General features: G+C 50.9%; 1 protein-coding gene across 2 annotated transcripts in view; it reads right to left on the bottom strand.

The window, feature by feature from the left end:
- Positions 1–297: 297 nt before the first annotated feature.
- Positions 298–26,238, bottom strand: part of EPHB3 (EPH receptor B3) — an 87,740-nt gene continuing 61,799 nt past the window's right edge. Inside the window, exons 4-16 of one of the 2 annotated variants that reach the window (XM_060274343.1) lie at positions 20,519–20,674; positions 19,350–19,685; positions 16,894–17,018; positions 15,763–15,931; positions 15,548–15,653; positions 14,407–14,459; positions 13,593–13,715; positions 13,218–13,465; positions 12,487–12,702; positions 11,011–11,160; positions 10,722–10,915; positions 10,243–10,398; positions 298–7,686 (exon numbers count right to left, since the gene is read on the bottom strand). In XM_060274343.1, coding sequence (XP_060130326.1) covers positions 7,578–7,686; positions 10,243–10,398; positions 10,722–10,915; positions 11,011–11,160; positions 12,487–12,702; positions 13,218–13,465; positions 13,593–13,715; positions 14,407–14,459; positions 15,548–15,653; positions 15,763–15,931; positions 16,894–17,018; positions 19,350–19,685; positions 20,519–20,674 — 2,141 coding nt within the window. In that variant the 3' untranslated portion in view covers positions 298–7,577. Of the gene's footprint in view, positions 7,687–10,242; positions 10,399–10,721; positions 10,916–11,010; positions 11,176–12,486; positions 12,703–13,217; positions 13,466–13,592; positions 13,716–14,406; positions 14,460–15,547; positions 15,654–15,762; positions 15,932–16,893; positions 17,019–19,349; positions 19,686–20,518; positions 20,675–26,238 lie in introns of both variants that reach the window. The other variant, XM_035132367.2, reaches the window with a different exon arrangement.

Here is a 26,238-nt window from a genome sequence, read left to right on the forward strand (position 1 = left end):
ATTTATACCCTGCCTTTCCCCCGACAGGGACTCAAGGTGGTTTACAGATAAAATAAGAACAGCTAAGCAGATTTGGGGCAGAAGACCTGGGATCTAGCCTGCGCCACAGTCAACGTGGAAGGAAGCACCGGCAGGATCACGCGAGCAGCCCTTTGACTCAGGAGCAATTGATGGGCAGGCTTAGACAGCCCTGCTTCCTTAAGGGAGTAAATGAGGTTATCGGCGCTCTATCTCACCCTGACACCAAACCAAGGCTGTGCTCCAGCACTGGAGTGGGAAACCCAATTTTTTTTGTCGGGGGGTGGGTGACCTACCACAGAATCAGAACGGGCAGGAACTGTCCCCCCTGCTCCTTCGTTTCCTGCCAGCTTTCCTCTCTCTGCCACCCGCTTCTCTGCCTTCCTTGCACATGAAATTAGACTGAGGGCTGACCATCCAGGAGCTGAGGCACACCACAAACTGAGATGCCCAACAGCTTGGCAAAGCACCAAATAAATTAAAGGCACCATGCGGAGGAAAGAGGTGGGGACAGGAAGCCCAGAAGAACCTGCAGAGGTTCAGGTGTTTAATATCCATGGGGAAAACTCCCACTGGCCTTAGCCAGGACCTTCAAAGCCCTATTATTGAAATCAGCTTAGCACATGGATGGAGAACCAGTAGCCCTCCAGACATTACCAAAGGACAACCCCCAGCATCCCTGACCATTGGCTCTTCTGGCTGGCATGGATGGGAACCGGAGTCCAACATCTTAAGGACCATGAGTTCCGCATCCCCGGTCTAGAGCTTGCTGAACTCCCACTCTGGGGCCTGCAAGTTATATTTGGTTTACACAACCAGAATACCCATGGAGAACTGCCTTAAGTGAAGCCCTCACCTTCCTGCGTTGAGACAAAGCCACATTCTCAGGGGGCTTCAGTGTTTCCCCATCCCACTCTCTTCTTCTCTGCCCTTTCTCAAACTTTCCTTTGCAAGCACAAGGACTAGTGGGTTATTATTCCTGAGCTGTGGTTTGTTCGAGGGACACGCGAAGGAACATGACGCATGCAAGCTTTTGTATTAATGAAAGATGCTGTCGATGTGTCGTTGCAAGATGGGCAGGCGTGAGGGAGAACGGAAGGGGTAAAATGTGTACCACACGCCTGCCTCTTCTATCTCAGGTAGAGCTGAAAGTTGTCTGCTTCAGGTAGTCCATTTTCCAAATTCCTGACCTCAGAAACGGGGGCGCAGGAAGTGTTGATGCCTGAGGTGGAATGGCCCTCCCTGCTGGTGCACATGAATCTGTTTGTTGTGACAGAGTTCAAGCCAAAGGTTCAGGTTGCGTTCCCCATACATCATCTTAACACACAAGGAACCAGCATTATAACCTAAAATCGGCACACTTTATGGAACAGAGAGTGAAGGCACGGCTACAAGACCATTTCAAGAACTTTGTGCTTCAGTGTTAAATGGGCTCCACCTTTTTCATACAAGCAAAGACAGGGGGCCATATTCTGGGCAGAGGAAATCATTAGTTGTTTAAAAAGTTCATATTCTACACCCAGGTAACCCACATTCCTGCACCGTTCTGCTTATGCACACATTTGCTTATATTCTCTAGGGTAAGATAATGTTTCTCCTAATCATTCGTAGACAAGGACCTACAATAAAAAAACCTGACGAGTAGAAGTTCTTGCCCAACTTCTGAGGTTTTTGCATGGCACAAACCTTCTGCTAGCAAGTCCACTGCCACAGCCTTGAGGATTAGAGACTAAACAACAACAAATGCAAAACAAAACAAACAGAAATCCAGGCTATTGAATTCAACACGATTCCAAATTACAATGTTTGTGCAAAAGGAGAAAATAAGAGTCTGATCTATAGCTCCCTCTCTCTCCGAGAGCGAGAGAAAGAAGGTATGTTTAATAAAGAAAACATGTTCACTAAACCATACAATGAAAAACAGGTACGCACGTTGTGAGTTTCACTCTTCTTGCCTGCACGCCAAGAGTGTAGACCTCCAGATGTTGCTGGACTCCAACTCCCACCAGCCCATGCTGCACAGCACATAGTCAGGGATGATGGGAGTTGTAGTCCAACACCAATTGGAGGACCACGGGCTTCTCCATCCCGGCTGTATGCGGAGGTCTCAGTTACATGTTAAGGCCCCTGTCCTATATAGCAAACCATACTGTTAAGGTAGAGAACATCATTGAGATTCTTGAACCTTTCCTTGAAGGGGGACTCGTCGTGGCTGCAGGTCTTTGTCCAGTGGGGTCATTTTGCAAGATGGAGGGATTGATGGGGAAACCATGTCACAGACCTAGGCAATGGCAGGACTTGCCTAGCAGTTCCCACTGGCTTGTCCACACGTCTCCTTGTCATGCTTGCCACCCGCGACCCTTCTGAATATGGCTGCATTCACACACGAAAAGTCCTATGCGCGTGCGCCAAAAGGGAGCAACCGCTTCTCAGATAAGCTCAGAGAACCGACCCCACATTTCTGAACGATGTACATAGGACTAACTTCCTGCACGTAAGACGTAATGTACAGTAATTTGGACAGGCTGTTCCCACACAGAGGCATGAAGAAGCATGATGGACCAGATATCAGTATTGTCTACGCTGACTGACCCTTGGAGGCAGAAGCAGATGTCTTGCGGTTGCCTAGCAACAGCAAAGTACTTCCTTCTAGGCCTTATGACTCGCCAAGCTGAACAGGGCCTACCTACTATATATAGTTGCCAGGAATTTGATAATTCTTGCCTTCCATCTTTTTTGCCTTATTGGGGGGTCTAGTAAGTTGGTTGCAATATATGGCTGCTCAGCATTTGGTTGGGGTGTGTGTCTCAAACTAATAGGGGCCCGCTTCCTTCTGTACCTAGCAAAGTAAGAGGCTGGACCTGAGGTGGCGACAAAGGAGTCCACATTGGCAAGGTGGCAAACATATTGGAGGAGAAAACCAAGACAAGCTTTTCCAAACCAAACCTCAGGGAAGTTTTGCCTCCATGTTGGATTTAAGGAAATGAGGAACCAGGCTCAAAGTGGAAGAAATTATGGGCAAGGAAGACCTGTTGCTAGTAGCCCTGAGCTCCCCTAGGATGGGCCATGATGTTCCTCAAAGCTATCTTCAAGCCACTTAACCATCCTTCTTCAGGCGGGTTTCCCAAACTTAAGTCTCCAGCTGTTTTTGGACTACATCTCCCATCATCCCTAGCTAGCAGGACCAGTGGTCAGGGGGTGATGGTCCAAAAACAGCTGGAGATCTGTTTGGGAAAGCCTGTCCTTCAGGGAGGCCGTACCCAGAAAGGAGGTTGTAAAAAACCCAGGGTGTGTGTGTGTGTGGGGGGGGGGAGATATTGTTTCAAAGCTGGGCTGGGTCCCGGAAAACTGTGTGGTGATGGAAGGAATCCTAGAGACTCCAGCGAGGAGACAAGATTATGAGCAGGCTTAATTGGCTAATTAGTGGAAAATTAAAAACAGGGCTGCATCTGGAAACCACACAAAGCATACTCAAGCTCCACTGAAGCATGTTTAGGTCGGCAAGGATGTGCACTCATGGTGCCAGAGGCACCCCAGCTTTCATTTTTCAAAAGGGCCACTAGTCCTCGTGGCTGCAGAAAAGTGTTTGCAAATGGGCATCGTCTGCTGACGAAGGCTCAGAAGCCAGCAGGAAGCCTTTCTGAGACCAGGAGGTGGCACTTTGATGATCTGTAGCTGGACCGCATGAATCTTCCTCCTAATCACCTAAGTGCCTCTGCTATGTGGTGCCCTGCTGGATTCAGCATCATTATATCAGAGCACAGCAAAGGGCATTTGCATACGCAGGGCGGGGAAGATGCAAACCTGAAACTTCTGCCTTCTGATTTTGGTGGGGTCGGGGCCATCTTTAAAGTGGAGGTTGCCTTCCTTCCCCACAGGGGGGGGGGAAATGGGTGGGGAGGAGTTGAATGGAAAGCCCAGCACCTCCTACGGGATCATCTCTTTCTGCCTGATGGGTAGCCTCAGGCAGGTGGATCAGAATGAACGAAAACACACTGCCAAGTAATGTGAACTAAATGAAGATTATTAGGGTAATGTTAGGGTTGCCATACGTCCGGAATTTCCCGGACACAGCCTGAAAACTGCAGTCGGAAGCAGTGTCTGGGCAAAAATCGCTAAAATGCCCAGGAAAATCTGGATGTATGGCAAGTCATGTTGGCAGTGCTGTTTTGGGTGATTTCCCTTAAAAATAGCTCGATAACTTCTGGGTGTTTTTTTTTTTGGTCAGCCCTAGGTAATGTGTGTGGTAAAAATGCATCTATTGGTGGATATAGCAGACAAAAATACATATTAGGGAAAGCTGGTTGGCAAAAATGTGCCTGTTCTGGATTGTTCTGGATGTGCTCTAGTTGTAAACTTCAGCCCTTTCTCATTGACACGCTCAAGTAGTGAGCTTCCTAGTCACACTGGCTGCCTTTTCCAGGGAAGAGAACAGTCACTCCGAGAACAGCTCTGTGCAACTGATGAGCCTGCTCTCTTTCCAGCAGGCCTGACAAAAAGGTTATATCACCTGTTCTGAGTTACTTCCATTCTCGTTCCGATTACTTGGTGGGTGGGTGGGGATGGAGGGGGGAGAATGGGGAGGCAAAGCAAATTCCCCTGCTATAAATTTGCAATCGTGCCTGTTTCCCAAGGAAAAGAGAGTGGAAATTAAGCTGCAAAATGGTGCAGTGATCGCCAAACTTGGCCCTCTAGCTGTTTTGGGACTACAATTCCCATCATCTTTGGTCACTGGTCCTGTTAGCTAGGGATGATGGGAGTTGCAGTCCCAAAACAGCTGGAGGGCCGAGTTTGGCCATCACTGGGTTACAGCTTTGGAGAAGCACCCCGAAAAGAGAGAGTGGAGTGGAGTGGGGGAGGGGGAGGAATCGGACTCATCACCTTTGCAAAACAAGCAAGCTCTGGAAGCACACTTTGGGTGAGCTCTGGTGAATCTCTGCTTCCTACAGGATTAGGTGAGCAAACCGAAAGGAGTCGCTCTCATCATAGAATCATGTAGTTGGAAGGGATTCCAGGGGACAGCTGGTCCAATGCCCTGCAATGCCGGAACGGGACAAGAAGGAAAAGCCATTGGCAAGCCACCTGCCACTGGTCTCCTCAAGGCTACATTTTGGTGGGAGAATGTTCAGAAACTGCAAGAGTGAAGTGTGTGCCTCTGCGTATGGGTGTGCGTGCTCTTTTACCTGACAATGCATCTATGGGATGGCCTCCTCCAACTCATAGGGGTATGGGAACCGGGAGCATGGGTTTGTACCTGAAGGCTTCCAAGGGCAACCTCCCTCGCTCCTCAACTGTAGGGCCTGCTTCTCCGCAGGAAGCCATTGGGGGAAACTGCAAAGGGACCCTCCCATCAGTCTCCCCCCCCCCCCCCGCAAGCCAAGAGGACTGCTGCTGCAAAGGAGGCCTCTGGTGGAGTTGGGATATTAGATTCTGCTAAGCTGTGCTGTCAACCATCGGGCTCAAGGTCCTTTTTGTATCTTAAGGTTTTGCAGCAAACAGCCAGGAAATGAAGCAGCAAAGAAGCATTTTGGGCAGGGATTGGGGAGGGGGGAGACACCCTATGAGCGCTCATGAGGATGCTGAGCTACGACTCCCATCATCCCCGGCCACTGGTGGGGCCAATTGTGGGATTCCTAAAACACGTGGAGGGCCACAGGTCTCTCTCTCCCCCCAGCTTTTCTCTCGAAGGATCAGAGAAGCCCAGCGCAGTTCTGACTTCTGGAGGAGAGGTCTGTTTTTAGCTTTCACATTTTCTACCCAAGGTTGTCCTTGTACCAGGGCTGAAAAAAGGAGGACGGAGCAGTGACAAGAGAGATTTGGGCCTCGCCTTGCGGCCACGACTATTCCCATTCCTACCCAGAGTGCCCTCCTCTGCGTTTGCTCCTTGTAGTCCTGAGCAGATGAGGGCTGCCCCGTTCCCCTGCCTGCCCTCTGCCCTCACTACCTCCAGGTCCAAAACCAGGGACCACTGTGGCTGGGCAAAGCTGCGCAGGAAGAAGAGAGGCATTGTGGGTAAGGGAGACAGTGGTTAGCTGGACAGACACGCACAAAGCAACTCTGTGATACCAGGAGGGCAGGAGAAGGTGGGGCCGCACGCTGCAGTTGCCTCTGCCACCCCACTCGCAAAGTCCTCCCAACGTCTCATTGCTTGTAGCCTGCGGCTGGAAGGGAAAGGTTGCCCACTTCCTTCTGGAGGCAAAGGGAAAAAGAAAAACTCTATAATAGAGGAAGGAAGGAAGGGCAGGCACCTGACATTTTGTGCGTGTTGCGGGTACTGTACAGCAGAGGAGAGAGAAAGAGAGGGGAGAGAGGGAGGGATCGATCGAAGGAAACTCAAGTAAAATTGTTATTGCCTTTATTCGGCCCATGCCTTCTTGCACGGTCCAGACGGCCAGTACACGCACTCGTACACATGCAAGCTCGCCATCTCCGCGAGGGAGCCTCCTGCCCCCTCGGCTCAGGACTGCAGAGGCTTTCGGAAGAAAGCAAAACAAAACAGGGGGTGGTGGGTGGGTGGGAAATAGAGGGAAGTGTTCCAGTCTTTTTGGCAGCGATCATAGCGTGTGTCAAGAAAAGGATCCGCAGAGAGGGGCATGCGGCTTCCTGCATAAAACATGAGGTGGGGAGGAAGTCGTGGCGGGGGGGGGGGGGAATGAGATTGCAAGGCTCCTCCGCTCCGCCTCCCCTTTCTCTCGAATCCTGCTGCCTTTCAATGTCCGCCTGTCCGTGTGATCTCTGTGCAAACTCGCGCTGACGGGTCTCTTGAAACACCCAAGGCTGCGATTGCAAGACGCAGAGCCGCGTCGCCCAACTCCTTTGCGTAGAAAACTTGCCGGCGCCGCCACCGGCTTTGTAGTTCCAGCGTTCAGGGTCCCAAATGGACCGGCCGCCATCTCTCCCTGCAGACGCCCCCTGTGTGGCTCCCCCGCCGGCCCCGGGGAGCGGAGCTGGCCCTGGCGCAATCGTCTCTGGGCATGCGGGGAAAACGCCCGGCTGGACGCCCCTTTCCTGGGGAGGAGAGTGGCTCTGGCAGGTGCTTTTTTCCATTTGTTTGTTGGCTGGGGATTCCTTTTCCTCTTGGGCAGCGTGGAGTTGGAGGAATCTGCCGCAGCGAGGGCTGAGATGCCCAAAGGGCAACAATGGCACCATTGGAGGGCAGTGGGGGAGCCCCTCAGTGGGAGGAGAGAGCTTCTGCCTCCACCCCCCCTCCATAATGCGCCTTCAATATGAAGACTCCGCGTTGCTGGCACGCCATTGCAAGCACGCAACAGCGAAATAACAAAAAGGGGGAAAGGGGGGAAAGAAGAAAAAGGCAGGGTTTCCTTCGGGCCTCTCCCCCCGCGTGCCGTTAATCTAGCTAGGACCACCCATGTCCGTCCTGCCAGAGGTCTGTTGACAAGCCAATAGGCTCCACACAAAAATATGGGGGTGGAGGGTGTGGGGTGGAGAGAGAACGGCACCTCTCCCCGCCCCACACTCAGGAAGCCGGGCAGCACCACAAACTAGAATCCCAGGAAGGTTCCCCCGTCGGGTCCATTCCAAGCCAGAGTCCTCAGCGGTCAAACCTGAACTGGCAACGTCTGGTTCATTTGTAACCTCATGTCCTGTATGCTGCTCAGAATCTTCTTCTGGTGTCCTGCTAGTGTCACTCCTATCCTGAGCAAGTCCCTGGAAAGACACAGGGAGCAAAGGAGTTAGCAACGCACGGAAAGGGGAACTCGGCTTTTTGGGGGTGTCGATAAGCGCGGGAAAGGGAGTAAGTGCAGCTGACCCATGGAACTCCCTGCCACCAGATGAATCAATGGGAGGGCTGGTGGAGAGCAGTGTATTTTTGCTCAGAGGCATGAGTTCCATTCAGATCTCTCCCTGGCCACGAACTCACTAGGTGGCCCTCAAAAAAGATACAATGTGGGGGGTAATAATAATGACCTATATTAAAACACTGTGGTCAGAATCGCTAACACACGAGGCAATCGGTGTTCTCAAGTGCAATACAATTTTTAAGGCAAATCTTTGTCCTGATAGAACAACTAACTTAGCACTGTGCTGGGCATGACTCTAACTATTTTTAATGGTGTGAACTGACTTCCATTTCATGAATTGACTTTTTCAGCCACAGTCCTGCCCGCCCCCTTCAGATGACCTTCCTCCTCTCCACTTGACACTTGGTTAGGCCTGTGGCTAGTGTCCCTGGACCTTAAGAATACAGAGTCCGTGTTTAAGCAGCTGGGGATTTTGATTTTTTTTGCTGGGTGGGGAGGTTCTGTGAACAGTCCACACACAGAGGACACCTCCCTGCCCTGGACAGGACCATTCTCGAGCAGCGGTGCCATCAGAGAAGGCCTCTGGGGCAGGCATTCGGAGGCCCCCACCTAGCAGAACAGAAAGGAGGGCCCTTGATGCAGCGGTGCTGGCTTGGCACATTCCAGAGTGAGTGACTCAATGCACATGGCCCTCTGCAGAATCCACCCCAGCCCTGCAATAAGACATTTAAATCCAGAGCACCACTGTTCTCGAGCGAAGGCACGGGGGGATTCTGAGTCCCTGGCCTAACAAAGGGCCAATTCAAAGACTTTCTTTGCTTTTTTTCTGGCAGTGCTGAAGTCAGTACAAGAGGATTGACTTGATGGAATGCATGTCCCATGAAGGTATCAGCAAATAATCAAGGGCCGGCTTGCCACATTTGGCAGCAGCAAAGCTCTTTCGACTAGTGGCTGGCACCAGGAGATGGTGAATTGTGACCCCGGAAGATGAATCATCTACAAAAGACTGTCATCTCCCTCCCCACCCCTGCCCGGTAGGCTGGTGAGAATTTCATTCCACGGTCCAAATGCAAGGAACAAAGAGAAGCTCTCTGGACACAGAAGACAGCATGATGGAGATCAGGTGGGGATGATCAAAACCCAAAAATGATTGAAGGGTAATGTCGGGTTAGGCAAAGGCTCCACCTGGGGCAACGCTCACATTTAAAGCAGTTGTGGCTTCCCTGAAAGAATCCTGGGAAGTATAGTTTGTTAAGGTCATTGAGGGTTGCTAGGAGGCCCCTGGTCCCCTCACAGGGCTACAATTCAAAGGATTGCCTGTTAGAACCACTCTGGGAATTGTGGTTCTGGGAGGTGAACGGGGTTTCTCTAACTGCTCTCAGAACCCTTTAAAAACTCCTGGAAATTTTTAAGGGGAAGCCCTGGTGTTTAAAGGGGTCTCATGGTGCTTTAAATGTATGGTGTGAATGTGGCCATAGTCCAGTGTCCGACAGTGGCCAGGCAGTTACTGACGCTTATAGGCTGCAAACACAGGGTACAAAATAAACTGGACAATTCGAGGAGTCTAATGTCAAAAGGGGGATGGCGGAAGCCAGATCTTCAGAGTGCAAGGGAGTGGGCTTCGGTGCCTCACACTGTCTCTGCCCTTCCATTGGATTGGGGGAACAATGCCTAATAAACAGACATACTGTATTAAAATGGGCATGATTTCGAGAGGTCACAGAATCACGGAGCTGGGAGATGTCTTAAGAGGCCACTTAGTCTCTGGCAGGAGGCTATCAAGCCTCTGCTTCTGCAGGCCCAGCAAAGGAGAGGCCACAAACGCCTCTCAAGGTTGTCTGTCTTCTTAAGGTGTCATAACCACTGGGGAGTTAGTTTCACCCAAATCCACTTCCTTGCCATTTCCCACCCCTGGAAAGACGTCTGTTTCCCATGCTGCAGAGCTTTTAAAGAGGAGAGAATACTCGGCCTACTGTAAGAACTTTAGTCGGGCGCTTTTGAAATATTATTATTATTATTATTATTATTATATACTCGACTCCTTGCTGTCAACCAATGCGTCTCACGCAAACCACAGCTGCATATTCAGGGACGTTTAACAGCTCCGTCCTCTGTGTTCAGGGGCCCTGTGTAGGTATTCTCTTGCTTAACAGCATAAAAAAGTCTCAACTGTATACCGTGTCCAGCACACTCTGAACGCATCCTAGCCAAAAGCAGGTGTTAGTTTGCCCACCCTAAACGGACAGGGAACTGCATGGCAATCTCTGTTACCCTGTGGCTTGTAGCATCCCTGGTGAGAATGCTCCGGTCATCACCTGGCCCCCAAGACTGTACCCAGGTTACGTAACATGCCAATCTCGGCCTTCCCCTGCCTGCTACGTTGTCTGGCTTAACCGGAAACAGCCTGGTCTCCTGAGGCCGCTGTGTGCTTTGCCCCACCGCCACGCCCCTTCGTACTTACTCGGCTGTCATTTGGGCGACCAGGTCGAAGGAGGCGAATCCGGCGTTGACAAAGTTCTCCTTGTACCGCCCCATTTTGATGGCGTCGAGCCAGTCGCCCACAGTCGTGAAGGTGGTGTAATCAGGTACGGTGCGGTCCAGGAGAGGCTGGGAAACGCTGCGAAGGATGAGAGAGCCCAGAGGTCAGGCAAGGCTCAGGAGGGGGAGAGTGGGCTGCGTGTGGGGCTGAGCTGCAGGGGGCAGTCCTGGCAGTCCTGTGGTGCGCGAGGAGGCTAAAGGCGGCTGTCCGCTTCCCTGTCCACCCTCTTTGCTCATCGCTCCAGCCCCGGTTGCTGCCCGACTCCAGCCCCCAAGGCCATAGATATATCCGAGGTTTGCTTATTTATTTTTCCGCCATGAGAGCTAGAAACTTGGCATAGTTAGTCCAGACACAGCAGGTTGCCTGTGCTTGGAGAGGGCGAGGGGGAAAACGACACTGACCCAGACTGCACGCTGGCGATGACCTTCAGGCTGGCCGCGTTGCGGATGAGCTTGTCGAGCGTGTTCACAATCTGCGAGAACTTGGGCCGGAGGTTGCGGTCGCGCACCCAGCAGTCCAGCATGAGCTGGTGCAGCGCCGTGGGGCAGTCCATGGGCGGTGGAAGGCGGTAGTCTTGCTCCACAGCATTGATCACCTAAGGAGACCAGTGAGAAACAGGCAAGGGGTCACGTAGGGGGGCTTTTGCTCCTGCACCTCTCCTTCTCTTACACGGGAGGAGGCCGTACTCACGTCCTGGTTGGACATATCCCAGTAAGGTCTTTCGCCGTAGGACATCACCTCCCACATGACGATCCCGTAGCTCCACACGTCGCTGGCAGACGTGAACTTGCGGTAGGCGATGGCTTCCGGGGCCGTCCACCGGATCGGGATCTTGCCGCCCTGCGGGAAGAGACACTTGACACCGTTAATTAGCGGCAAACCCTCCGCTGCCCCCATATAATCCGCTGCCCCAGACTCACCCAGCCCTACTACGTTAAATATGTATTCTGTAGTTGACCTCCTTTGTAAATGTATCGTTTTGAAATCTTTAAGATAATATTTTAGTTTTCTGTTACATTGCTTTGACTGTATACTCTATACTTGATGTAATGGTTTTATTTATGTTTTATTTACCTTTCTCAGCCTGACCTGGCCACAGTAATCCATGCGATGGTCACCTCTAGGTTTGATTATTGTAACTCGGTCTACGTGGGGCTGCCCTTGAAACTGACCCAGAAACTCCAGCGGGTGCAGAATGCCGCGGTGAGACTCCTTACGGGGTCCTCGCCGCGGGATCACATTCACCCAGTGCTTTACCAGCTGCACTGGCTCCCGGTGGAGTACAGGGTCAGGTTTAAGGTGCTGGTTTTGACCTTTAAAGCCTTATGCGGCTTAGGACCCTCGTACCTACAGGACCGCCTCTCCCGGTATGCCCCGCGGAGGACCTTAAGGTCCACAAATAACAACATTCTGGAGATTCCGAGTCACAAGGTGGTTAGACTGGCTTCGACCAGGACCAGGGTCTTCTCAGTACTAGCCCCGATCTGGTGGAACACTCTCTCTCAGGAGACTAGGGCCCAGCGGGAGTTGTCATCTTTTCGTAGGGCCTGCAAGACGGAGCTGTTCCGCTTGGCCTTTGGACTGACTCAGTCTGACCCCGGTGTTACCCTCCCCATAGGCTTTATCCTACAGATATTTAAATGAGGTTCCACTTGTAGATTCCTAATTTTAAAATTGAATTTTAACATTGTATTTAATCTGCATTTTAATTGAATTGTTTCTTTTATGCTTGTTTTGATATTTTCGTTGTTAGCCGCCCTGAGCCCGGTCTTGACTGGGAAGGGCAGAGTATAAATAAAATTATTATTATTATTATTATTATTATTATTATTATTATTATTATTAGTGCTGTAAACAGCTTTGAGATTTTTCTTAAATATATAAACTGGTATGGGGAAAAAAACCAATCCATCAATCAAATCGATGGGGTCAGCCTGAAGCTGCATGGGCTCCCCACCTTCTGACACCTGCGGTCTCTGTAAATGCGGATAACCCTGGGAGGGTTTGGAGATCCATTAATGCAGAGGAGTAGGACTTCTTTCCTACTCCTGTGGCCCTAGATATCTTTGTGCGGAGAGACCAGTCCTTGGACAGAGCTTCTGCAACCTTCCCTGCCAGGCCTATGAGAGGGGAGGGACAGGGCATGGTGGCGAGGGTGTCACATACCAGTGAGCTGGTGTAGGTGGGGTCCGCGGGGTCGTCCTCCAAGAAGCGCGAGAGCCCAAAATCGGACACTTTGCACACCAGGTTGCTGTTGACCAAGATGTTGCGGGCTGCTAGGTCCCGGTGCACGTAGTTCATCTCGGACAGGTACTTCATGCCAGCGGCGATGCCGCGAAGCATGCCAACCAACTGGATCACCGTGAACTGCCCGTCATTCAGCTGTTGGAGGAACAAGCAGAGAGGAGTCAGAAAAAATGGCTCCCTTTGACTTGGGAAAGATCAGCTCTCCGTGGGCTGTTTCCCTGCCTACCCTTAGGAATCTTGCCGTGGTGCCTGCATGTACACACACACAGGCACACACAGTTTGCACGTCGCAAGCGAATGGGCTTGTGCAACATGTAAGATGGCAAGCAACCCCTGACACCCCCATTTGATGGGTTGAGTAAGGCTCAGATCATAGAACTGGAATACACCACGAGGATGAGCTTATTCAAAAAGCCCGAAACATTTCTGTTTGGGATGATAGGGGCTGAAATCCCCTCCCCCCCAAAAAAAATGTTAAAGTTGTTTATGTATGCACCACCAGCAGCTAGGATTCGATCCGTGCAGAAATGGAAGGAAGAAGAAGCTCTAACCAAAGAGGAATGGATAAGAAAGATAACGGAGTATGCATTATATATCTGCTTGAAAAGAGCCCAGGAAGCTCTTGGCAAGACCATGGAGGTGCTGCTCACCCGCAGGAAGGAGTCGAGGGCGCAGTTCTCCATGAACTCTGTGACGATCATGACGGGTCGGCTCTTGGTGACCACCCCTTCCAGGTGGATGATGTTGGGGTGGTCAAACTGCCCCATGATGCTGGCCTCGCTCAGGAAGTCTCGCCTCTGCCGGTCCGTGTAGCCCACTTTCAGTGTTTTGATGGCCACAAAGATCTCCCTCCTTCCTGGAAGCTTGAGGCGACCCCGGCAGACTTCTCCGAATTCACCTGTGGGAGGGCAAGACGGTCACATGTCGGAAACGAGTGGCCACACCCACCGAGAGCACAGCCGGACCCCGCCCCCTCCTCTTCCCTCAGTGGAAGGGAGGAGCTGGGCTGCCGTCAGGTGACTTGCCTGCTCCAATCACCTCCTCGATTTTCACGCACGAAATGTCGATTTCCTTGGCAAACTCCCGGACGGCTTCGTTGGGGTCCTCGTAAGTGAAAGGGTCGATATAAACCTTCATCCCTGGAGTGACTGCAAGGACAGAGAGGCGATGAGCACTGAGTGCAGGATAAGGGCACGTGCTTTTATCACAACAGATAGACATATCTGGGGCTCATTAAAGTTTGACTCGCCTAGGTTCTTCTTGATTATCCCTGAGATTAGAATCATATAATTATAGAATTGTAGAGTTGGAAGGGACCACGAGGGTCATCTCGTCCAACCCCCTGCAATGCAACGTAGGTCTGGGGGCAAATTATGCAATTATGTTTTCTTTTTAAACTAAAAAGGTGGTTTTTACATGCCTTCAATTCACTGACACCCGTAAAGGAAAATCCTGTTCTGAATACTATGGAGGGTTTTTCCTTATTACAACGAGGGCTAGAAACTTGTAATCTCTTTTGTCAAAACAGAATGCAAAGGTTCTTGGGGGTTGGAAGAAAGCTGCCAGGAATTGCCCTAAGGAAGCACAGTTGTGAGGATACATGATCATCACCGCTATGTACCACTTTTCCATCGGAGAAAGAGTTCGAAGAGGTTTACATGCAGCCTTTTGCAGCAGCTACAAGAAGGGTGATTCCCTCCTTTGGGGCTGCTGAGCACACACAGGCATGCAGGCATCTCTGGGAAACAAATGCAGGCTTGAAAAAGCAGAGCCCACGAAAACAACGTTCACATGCCTGTGTGACTCAGGTGCTCATGCCACCCCTGGCTTGATACTCACTGTATTGCTGCAGCTTCTCCGTATATTCTGAGTCTGTGTTGTTTTGTTGCTTCCTGCCCAAAGAGAAAAGAAGGCATCAAACAGCCTGCAACATTACCCACCTCCTGGTCATCTTCCCACCAAAACCTGAGCACTGGAACACTGAACACCATTACACACAAACAGCCGAAATCTACTCCCCCCCCCATCCTCTTGGTCTGTTATCTACCCACAGTTATTATCCATGCACAGATAATAGCTGGGGGGGGTATTCAATCAGCCGTGGGGATACCATGAAGGCAGGGTGCTATAAAGGGCTTCTGCACTTAAAACGCCATCTGTTGCACCTCTAATTGAAGGGTCACAGTCTGCACTTTCTGCATTTCGTATCCCTCTGACCTCGTGGCTTATAATTCCCCTTTGCCTCCGTGGATATACAGGTATCTATACAGACATGGGCAACTGAGAATTGCACATCATGTATCTGGTGAAGTGGAATCAAGTCCACGAAAGCTGGTGGGATGGGGTGTGAGCTTCATTGTTGTTGGTTTCATTTCTATACCACTTTATATTTTAAAGAACAAATCTCAAAGCGGTTTACAACACATCAAAGCATCAAATAAAACAATCCGGAATAAAGCAAACGCAAGCTTCGAGAAAAATACTTCAGATCCTTCTCTAAGTGACGTTTTGCTTTCCCCAGTTGCCAACCTGGCATTCAGAGATCTCCATGAGGTCGCAATGGGACTCGCATCAGTCGCAAAACGCGCCTGGCGACTGGCTAATTTCCAGCACTGGATCCGTGCTCAGGAATGATGCGAATTGGGAGTCCAACAACTTCCAGAAAGGCGAAGTCTCCCTGTCTCCAACTTAAGTCATAATCAATTAGTCTTGGAGGTGCCGCAAGACTTTTTTGCTTGTTCATGAAAGCCGGGGATAGCCAACGTGGTGCCCTCCAGACTCTGTGGATCGCCACCCCTGACCACTGGCCATGCTGGGAGTTGAGAGTCTAGCAAAACCTGGAGGGATAGGAGCCGTAGTCCAAAACATCTGGACAGCACCACGAATTGGCTACCGCTAATACAGGCAGACCCAATCCTTGACAGAATGAATAGTCACGCCCCTCCCTGGAGCTCAAGCTCTCCCTCATCCCTGCCGGTACCTGAAGCAGACAATGGCTATCACCACGACCGCAATCACGAAGACGAGGCCCGCGGTAGCCGACCCCACAATAAGAGGCAGTTCCTGGAAGCTCTTGCTACTGGAGCCTGTTGGGAGAGGAAGAAAGAGCGTTGGAAGGTGGGAGTGGAGAAGGAAGGGAGATGCTTGGATGGCAGAAGCCTGTGGGGAAGGAAGGGAAAGGTGGAAAGCTCATACCATCCTCCACTGGTGTCCGAAACTCCATGGGGAGGCTGTACATCCCATAGCCAGCCACCGTGCGCGCCCGGACCTGCACCATGTAGGCAGAGTTGGGCTTCAGCCCTTCCAAGCGCACGTTGTTCTTCTGGCTGGTGACGGTGTTGGCGATGCCGTCGCTCTGCTCCTGCTGCAGGGAAAGAGAAAAGGGCCACTTCAGAGTCACATCCAGCCCTTCCCTGACTTGGGTGGCTTTAAAAGAGGATTGGACTAATTCATGGAGGAACGACAGTCAAAGGCTACTAGTCCTGATGGCTGTCTTCTGCTTCCACAGTTGGAGGCAGCAATGCTTCTGAAGACCAGTTGCTGGAAACCGCAGGAGGGGAGAGTTGCTCTTGGGCTCGGATCCTGCTTGCTGGTTTCCCACAGGCATCTGGTTGGCCACTGTGAGAACAGGATGCTGGACTAGATGGGCCATTGGCCTGATCCAGCAAGCTCTTCTTATGTTCCTAACAGCTAGAGGGCCAAAGGTTCCCTACACCTGCTTCTCTACAAGAAGGGACACGCGGAGCAAAGGCATTCAGGGTCATTCCAGAATTCTCCTTTGCACAACTTTCTAGTGGTTTTCTCTAGAGTAAAGAAAGGCACCCTGGGGAGGCCATGCATTGATCTGAATTAAATAACCTGCATTCTCTCCTCCTTATAATCGCCATTATTCAGCGCTGCTCTTATTAACCGTTGCTCTGTACGGCACCTCTCGTTGCTAAAGTGTTTCGTTATATATGGAATATAATCCAGCACCCTCCAGGTGCTGCTGTTCCCCAACTCCCACCGTCCATATTGGCTGGGCCTGGTGGGAGTTGAGAGTCCCACAACGCCTGAAAGATTCCCCCATCTCTGCAACAATCGTCACAACCACCCCTGAAAAGTATGCCAGCGTCACGCCCCGCCTCCCTCCTTCCACTGCAGACGGGGCGGCACAAATGGCAAGATTTGAACGGAGGTCTTCCTGTTTGGCTGGCTCACCTGCTTGGCTACCGCAGTAGAATTCAACGCACTACCTAATTCCCCTCTCAGCGGGAAAAGAAGCGTGCTGAGTGTTTGTCAAGCTGAAGTGTGCCCGTCACGGCCCTGCCAGAGGATTAGCTTTACCTTCTCAAAGTACTTTATCTCGTAGTCCAGGATGATCCCGTTGGGCTGTTTGGGAGGTTCCCAGGAAAGAGTCATGCTGCTTCCCGTACTGCCGTGCAGATGCATTGTGGGAACTGCTGAAGGAGCTGCGGAAAGAGGGGGGGGGTGAGAAGAAGCGTCAGCCTCCCTCCTTATCAGCAGAAATAACAACTGATTTGGCTCCCATGACAGACAACTCCAGGCGTGAACATGTGAGTTGCTGAGGTCCTCAATGCAGCACCCAAAGGCACCATGCTGCCTCTGCCCCCCACCCCCATATTTCCCTTGGGGTCCATCAGGGCTCCCCATCACTCCTGATTTCAAAATGCTTTTCACAAAGATTGTTATTCTCTCTCTCTCTCTCTCTTTTGAAGAAGCCAGCAGCAGCTGGGCTGGCAGGAAAGAGAAGCACAGGCTTCCAGCTTCCCCTCTTCCTTTCCTTTCTCTAGGATCTTCTGAGCCTGATTTGGGTGCTTAAAGGAAGGAAAGCAGCCTGGCCTTCCAGCTCCCATCCAAAACATTCAAGGAAGGGGGGGGGAGGCAAAGCTGCAGGTGCTTGGTAAGTTTGAGGAATAGGCATTTCCTTGGATGCCTTATTGTTTCAGAGGATGGGCACGCCCTGGTGCTTTTGGGGTGCTTTCCCTGTATTTTGGGCAGTTGGGGGTTTTTTTGGAAGCCAGGGGTTCACCTGCAATTTTCTTGTTAGATTGTGTGTTTTTACGCTGCCTGTTTTGGGGGGGGGGTGAATGTTGCCCGCCTATTTCACCTGCATTTTGCTTGTTTTGTGGGGTTACATGTCGGTGTTTTTGCAAGTCTGAGAATCACCAGTATTTCTTATGTGAATTGTTTTCTCCAGCGTGAATGTTAGATTTTCCAAATGTGTTCCTTGACCCCCCCAAAAGGGTGGGGCTCCTTGGTCAGACTTCTACTGCCATTTCCTAAGATTTCCAGGACTCAAATAAAGCCGGAGGCACAACGGAGCATTCACAAGACCACTAAAAATGGCTCAAATCCACCCGAGAGCCAACTGGCGTTCCATTCGCTGTGTCAAACAGGTCACTGTGGAAGGCATGATAGGCGCCAACGTGTCTACTAAGCCACTGGAATGCAGGGCCTGAGCTGGAAGATCCAGTCCGTCATCCGGAACGGAAACCCTTTTCGCTTCCTCTGTTGCATATCCCAACAGTAGCAGCCTCCTGGAAAGGTCGGAACCCCTTCATCAAGCTCCACCAGCAATTTCCCACCGGTCACATCAGAACAGCTGTCTTTGGGGCAACATGGAACGATGCCCACTATCAGGGCCGGCTCAAGACATTTTGGCACCTGAGGCAAACCACAAAATGGCGCCCCCTTGCCAGGGAAGAAGAGGGGAGTGAATATCTACGCCATGAGCAAAGAGGGGGGGATAAAGATCAACACTGGTAACAGAGGGTGGGGAGGAGGCCAGCAGTGCTGAAGCCGCTGTGGAGGCAGCATTTGGGGAGAGGGATGTTGAGACGACAGCAAGTCTGGCAGCAGCAGCGAGCCATGTGTTCTTGGATGCTGGATCTGCCGTCCCCGTGGATCTTGCTGTCAGTGGCAGTTGCTTCACCTTGTCTCATGGGCGAGCTGGCCCTGGCCATCGTGACTCCACAACAGGAGCCCCCAATCTTTGGAGGTCAGTGGACCCACATTTGTATTTCTGAATGAGTGCTGGAGCCACTCATATGGTCCCTTCCCTTCCTCGTATCACTCTCCCCCCTGTCTCAAGAGACAGGGGAGAAAGAGTGTGTCTTGGCTCTCCCAAGAGATCTGGGTAAAAGCCAGGAGAATCAATCTGAGCCTGGAAAAGGACATGGAGATGGAAGAAGAAGAAGTGGGAAAGAACATCCCTCTTCCAAACTTCGTCCTTCAGCTCTAGAAAGGTGGATCCAAGGTCTGGGAAGCCTGGAAGGCAATCACACTGGCTCATGTCATCGAAGGAGGGGAAATGCATACAAACTCGTTAAAAAACCAAACAAACCTCGGGGCAAGATTTTACTATAAGGCTCCCTCCCGATTCTTTAAGCAAGAATCACCAACACTGTTTACGTCAGGCATCCCCAAACTGCGGCCCTCCAGATGTTTTGGCCTACAACTCCCATGATCCCAAGCTAACAGGAACAGTGGTCAGGGAAGATAGGAATTGTAGTCCAAAACATCTGGAGGGCCAAAGTTTGGGGATGCCTGGTTTACGTTCTCTACAACAGCAACCTTAAATCCTTGGCTAGATGCACAACCAGACGCCCAACACGCTTACAGGAATGCATGGCCGCTCCAGGACTCCAAGTTCAAGGCCTGTTTGGCACGAAACGGCCTCACTCCCAGAGGTTTCTGCTCCACCGCTGGCTCGGCAGAGATTGCCAGGGAGAGCCTAGGCAGCTGCTTGCTGGAGGAGCCCTTTCCCATGAAGCACTCACCTGCCTGGTTGGTGGTGATGTTGACAGAGGCAAACTGGGGGTTCTGGAGGCTCTTGCTCGAGACCCCGTTGACGGCCTGGATCTCGAAGGTGTACTGGGTGTGAGCCATGAGGTTGCTGATGTAAATGTGCCTCTCGGTCAGGCCGAGTTGGCGGGGGACAAACTCCACGTTGTCGTCGCAGCGCATGCACAGCCGGCGCTCCACGCTGCACTTCTTGCAGATGACGTTGTAGAGCAGGTCCTCCCGGCCCCCGGAGTCGCGGGGCTCGCTCCATTCCAGCACCAGGGACGTCTCGTTCACGTTGGATATGACGCTGCGCGGGGCCGACGGGACACCTGTCATGGGATCAAAAGAGGCTCAGGCCCCCTGAAAGAACCGCCTAAACCTTACCCTCGAAGCTGGGCTGCCCTCAGAGCCTTTCGCCACCCCCTCTCCAAAAATAAAATAAAACAATGCTCGGCATTTACAGAAAGGCACGTGAGTCTTCGAAGAGTTTTGCATACAAGTTTCTCCAGTCATCTTTAGAACCACCTTGTATTGGAGGAAGCAGAGGTAACGCTTTTAGGCGTGGTGGTTTGAGTGGGTACAATGCTAATGTACCCTTTTCTCTCCCGAACCAAGCTCTGAAAAAAACGAAGACTGGTTCTGCAAGTCTGCGGCATGGTTTAGTCTGAGCCAGGGTAAAGCTGGCTGCAGAGGGCACCGATTGGCTAGCACATGTGACATCAGAAACCGCTGGCTGGGTAGAGCGACGGTTCCTGGCTGGAAGGTTGCTATTGCTCATGGGGAAATTGGTATGGGGCATAAACTTTGGCAGAAGCACAGGATTGGTTCTGCTGGTGCGTTTACACCATGTCAACCTCCCGGCTACCTTTCCTTTCGGTAAGTAACAGAACCCCAAAGCTAGCGTAGAGGCTCCACCCCACCCCAAAAGCCATTTCTGTGTGGCGTCACCAGCAAACCTCTTCTCCCATCTTCCAAATTCCCGAAGCAGCTTTGCAAATCTTTTGTAAATTGTTTCGTCAACAAAGCAACGGACAAAAGTTATAAATGCATTCATGTGCTACCTTAGAGGATCATCTCACTCGCCTTGGTACCCTCAAGCTAGAGTGGAATAATAAGCCCAAAATAAACACATTTTGAAGTGAAAATGAAATGCCAGACTTACTGGTGCAGGCACTGTCGGGGAGATCGGTGTCTGACCGGAAATAGTTGTTCTGGCACATGCAGAGAGTAGCTGCCCCGGAGCTTGTCCGACTGTTGGGAGGGCAAGGGGTGCACCGACCTTCCCCCTGCTTTGACTTGAAGGTGCCCGGTCCACAGGCTGGAAGGGGGGTGGGGAGGAGAGAGAGGTCTCAGTTACTGGCACACAACAAGAGTTCCGGTTTAACCCCATTACACACAAATGCAGAGCTGGTACACATATGCAAAAAAACCCAAATTGCTTCATATTTCAGCCTACTTTTTTGTTGCAACGCCTCACTCAAACGAATGGCCTCCCCAGGCCGAGCAATAACAAGCAAATCCTAAAATTAACAATCATCACCATCGCGTGTTGGCCACAGCATGGAGGGATGGTTTCCATATTATTAATCATTATTATTGTCATCCCAGGGCAGGCTACAACAACATGGAAATACAAGGCTGGGATCAGTTAAAGCAATTTATATGCAGAAGAATATGGTGTTGTGAGACACAGACAAGCACACCCTGATCTTTATCTAGATAAATGAACCATCACAGAGCAACACACTGGTGGCGCAAATTCTGGGTTGCCTACAGCACCTGAAGTCAGGTTCCTAATGGTGGCTGGAAAAAAGCCTAGGTGGAGGGGTGGTGGCCTGTATCTTCCTCTTACCTTTTTAGCTGCGACCTGATTCGCAGTCCTAATGGCGGCGCCAACTGAAACTCTACTGCTGGGTACCACCACACACACACCCCCGAGTGAGAACATGAAGACCTTGCCCTTGTTCTGAACTAGCTTTGGCCACAGCCAAATCTCATTGGCTACGTGGCATCCTAATAAAGCCAAATCAGAGCGAGGGCGGTGCTTTCTGTCCACAGCATCACCCCAGCTAGGAGAACCAATGGTGAACAATACTGGGAGTTGCGGTCCAACAACATCTAGAGAGCCATAGGTTCCCCACCCCTGATTTAGGCTCTCCTGCCTGGCATTCAAGGCTGCTCCATTCCTCTCACCCGCATTTTCCCCAGAGTCCCCTTCCTTCTCCAATCTCCAATCCATGAATTCAGGGAGGACTTGGGTGTGGATGAAGATGCCAGCTCTGAGAGAGGTTCAATGAGTGAGGGCAAAGTTTGCTTCTCTCTCTCTCAGATCCAAGTCTCCTGCCCCTTAAATGGGAGCTAGGATACAGCCTACCTCACAGGCATGTGCGAACCCAAAATGAGGGGGGGGATTGCAAAGCACTTTCCAAATTTAAATGGTCAGCAGGCCAACCTAACCAAGCTCTTACTCTTCCACAATGAATTGAACAGTATTGTATTTTTAAAGTATTTTTTTAAAAAATAAACCACCAACTCGGAGGGAGAAATCCATGGCAGTGTACAATAAAAACATTAAAGCGTCATAAAAATAATAATTTAAAAGCCCATAAATTTACACCCCACCGTCCAGCCATGGTCAGCCTCGACTTTGTGGGCGGCTTATGGTGGAATCTGCACCCCGAGGGCTTTGGAAATCCCCCAAGGCCACGTGGGAACATCTTTCCCCCTCTTTTCTTTCCAGAGCCCCAGAGGCGATGGTGCCAGGATGCTCCTGCCTGCTGAGTTTTTCAAGCTACCGCAGGAATCCCGGGAGAAGAGAGCGCAGCATCTCGTTCTGGGATTCCTGCTGACCTCGGAGCTGCCTCCGTGGACCAGACTGACAGTTGCTGAGCAGTCAGGCTGGGAGAGCCAAGACATTTTTTCCTTTCCACCCTCCAGTCCCCGGGGGCCTGGAACAACCGACCACGTCCCAGGCTGCATTTGCCTGGAGGGCTGACTGAGCCGTTTTCCACACAGCTCCTTTCTTTCCTCTCTCCTGCTCCTGGATTTGGTATTTATTATTGATTATGGTTATTATTACTACTTCAAATAAATACAGGGAAGAAAGAAAAATATGCAAGAGTGGGAGAGAACGAGAGGGGGGGGAGGAGAGGGACAGGCCGAAAACACGAACCTTTTGATCTAATAACTTCACGGCTGTCAGCTTTGACTGATTCCCAACCATATGCACCAGCTTCTAGCAGCTGAGGCACTTTCGGGCCCCCCAATTTTTTAATTTAATTAATTTTGTTAGGGAGCCAGGCCCCCCTCAATGTTCAGAGGGTGTTCAGTTCTGTCCCCTGGTTCCTCACAACGTTGCACGTGACATCAGGAAGTCACATCAGGGCCCCTCAATCAATTTGATTGGGGAAACCCACCCAGATGGGCAGGCTATTATTATTATTATTATTATTATTATTATTATTATTATTATTATTATTATATCATAGAACTATAGAGTTGGAAGGGACCCTGAGCGCCATCTAGTCCAAACCCCTGCAATGCAGCAATATGCAGCTGCCCCATGCAGGAATCGAACCTGCGACCTTGGCGTTATTAGCATTGCGCTCTAACCAACTATCCACATGGCTCCTCTCTTCTCAACAAAAAACGTTGAATGCAGGTTAAAAAACTGGTCCCAATGAATCAATGGGACTGAGACAGGAGAACAAATGGTCATTGCAGAAAGAGCTCCCCATGATATATCTACACACAGAGAGAGAGAGAGAGTCCCAGATTTGAAATGCACAGAGCTGATCAGAAAATGGGTTGCCAGAATCCTGGGCTGCACATCCAAGGGGAGAGGAGACGGCTGGAGCCTTCATTTGATGCTTTCTAACCCAACCCACGCCACATCTAAAACAATTCCATTGATGGCGTGAACTAGCACACCCGGCTAGATCTGAGATAAAAACAGCCGAGATTGGGATTTTGGAAATGTTCCTGAGTGCATGGGATTGAATTCGCTGCCTTGTTTTACCTTTGGTAGTGAGGGTTGGTGGACACAGGAGTCTGCTTTGAACTGAACCAGACCACTAGTCCAACACACTCAGTATTGCCTTTTTTATTAGTATTAGTAGTATACCTCCCTTTACCCAGAGATCTCAGGACAGCTCACAATAGAAAATTTCAATATAAAAAACACAAAATACATTGCCTTCCCTAACTGGCACCAGCTCCTAGTTTGGTTCATATCAAAATGGGAAGTACCTGGGTACTTTATTAAATACTGGGGACATGGAAAGGAAAGTTGTGGGAAGATAAGAGCTGCAAGGACTAAGCCAGGCATCCCCAAACTTCAGCCCTCCAGATGTTTCGGACTACAGTTCCCACCATCCCTGACCACTGGTCCTGTTAGCTAGGGATCATGGGAGCTGTAGGCCAAAACATCTGGAGGGCTGCAGTTTGGGGATGCCTGGACTAAGCCTTCCATCTCCCCAAGGTGGGCTCATTCTCCCCTTGAGTCTATTTGTAGGCTCTCCCTCTCTGCTGCCCTGAGGACTAGATGGTTTCCACTTGTTTTCCTAAACGTTTAAGCTTCTGCAAAGATGCAGCAGATCCTGCGCTGCAAGTTCCGATTTCAAAACCTGTCGGGCTTTCAAGTACAGGCTTCCCAGACTTCAATCCTGTGGCCAAAGCAAAAAAATCTAACCCACCCAGGGCAGGACATGAGCACACAGCAGTAAACAGGAGGGGCGGACGAATCCTCCCCATGCGTGGTCAGGCTCAGGGGCCCAGCCCTAGTGCGCCGACCCTGGCAATGACTGCCGAGGCAAAGCCCTCTTCATCCTGCCTAACCACAGAGAAGTGCCACAGGAATTTGGAGTGCCACAGGAAACTGCCAGGACTGCACCGAAACCGGAGTGGGTGGAATCCAGAGGCAGCAAACGCCATCCTTGCCCTCTCGCCAAGCTCAAATCAGATGAATAATTTCCATATTCCCCTACCCTGCCAAATTTCTGGCAAATATTTAACAGAGCCTTTTGACTTTTCCACATTCCCTTTCCAGTTGTTTGGCGAGGAAGGAAAGTGATTAGAAGCGCAATCCATCATCTCTTCCCAGGATCCCCTAGACCTCAGCTCTGCTCTAGCTTCAAGGTGCATGAATCCTATTTCACGAACCTCATTGTAAGACCCCAGGCTCTATGTGCAACCTCCTCCCTTCAGTAATTTATGCCTGCAGCATCTCACCATCCTGTAGTGGCCTGTGCTCCTACCATGTATCTTGTATTTTCATGCTTGGATAGCTCAGTTGGTTAGAGCGTGGCGATGATAACGCCAAGGTTGCAGGTTCAATCCCCAAACGGGACACCTGCATATTCCTGCATTGCAGGGGGGTAGAGCAGATGATCCTCAGGGCCCCTTCCAACTCTATGATTCTAGAAGTTCTGTGAGTTCTAAGTGGGTGCTTATGGGGTACAAGATGACCAATGGCTACTAGCCGCAGCGGATGCCTCCACGGTCACAGAAATTGTGCCAATTGCTGTGAGTTTGCAGGGGGTTGGACTAGATGTTCCTCAGGGTCCCTTCCAACTCTACAATTCTGTCATTTCATGATTCTGTAGATCTGAGATCTACAGATGAAGGGTGGTATACAAACAACAACAACAACAACAACAATCTTGGCTAGTCTGTGCTAGAGAGGTATCCCTTTCTAGAATTGCACCTTATTTACCCTGGGCTGGGCCCAAATCCCAGAAACGTCTCAATGTGTCAACTTGTATTTGTTTATTTCTTCTTGCTTCCTGGGCACATGACGTCTGCTGAATGTGAGGAAAAGCATTCATGGCATTGCCTCACCCTGGATGTGCAAATCGTGGCTTTTTGCCGCATGATTATTACCCCATTGCAACTACAACATCTCCCAAAGTGGGTTGGCCAATTACGGCGCAGTAAATGTGGGACAGCCTTCAATCCGGAGGAAACAGGGAATTCTTCGTCACAGTGGTGTGGCTGTCAAGGTGCCTTCCTTCCAGATCTGGGCTCCACTGCCCGGAGGAGCTGTGGACTGAGAGGGTCCCTAGAATATATGATGGCCTCCCGGCATCCGGGGGACACCAGCACCCAAACACCCCTTCCCAGAAGCCCATTGGTTTCTCTTGACCTTGAAAAGAGGCTGGCACAGACCTTTTGGATCAGGTCGCCTGGGATCTGCTTGGGCAACAACCAGGGCTGACCTTGTCTCCTCTGACCGTCTGTCCGACTTCCCTCAGGCTCTGTTCCCAGCCATTCGTGTTTCCTTCTTCCCACCTTGCTGGCATTCCAGACTATTTACAGCCCAGGCTGTCAGTAATAATTAACTTCTGGAATCCATTGCCACAAGATGCAGTCAAGGCCCTGGTGGCTTAGTCGGCTTTTTTAAATTTAAAGGATTAGGCAAATTGATGGAGGGCCGTTATGAGTCACAACAATGGAACAGCCAGCTGCGAGCCAATGGCCAATCGGAGTGGCCAACCAGAGGCTTGTGGGAAACCTGTAGGAAGGATCGGAGCGCAAGAGAGCTCTCCTGTCCTGTGGTTTCCACCAACCGGTATTCCATTGCTGCTGCCAATCGTGGAGGCAGGACATAGTAATCATGGCTTGTAACCATCCATAGCCTTGCCCTTCGCGTTATCTTCTTTTGAAGTCATCCAAGAGGATGGCAATCCCAGCCTCCTGTAGGTAGGAGTGAGTACCATAGTTTAAACTATGTGCTGAGTGAAGAAGGACTTTCTACCTGGGAATGGAACTTTGATGCTCAAAGGCCTTTTGATCATCAGACCAGAAGCCAGAGGATGGGGAAGGCTCTCTCCCTCTCTCCACCAGGTCCCAACTGGCCACTACTGGAGACTGTGTGCACTGGGA

The sequence above is a fragment of the Zootoca vivipara genome, chromosome 5, assembly GCF_963506605.1.
Source record: "Zootoca vivipara chromosome 5, rZooViv1.1, whole genome shotgun sequence".
In the NCBI taxonomy this organism is placed as follows: Eukaryota; Metazoa; Chordata; class Lepidosauria; order Squamata; family Lacertidae; genus Zootoca; species Zootoca vivipara.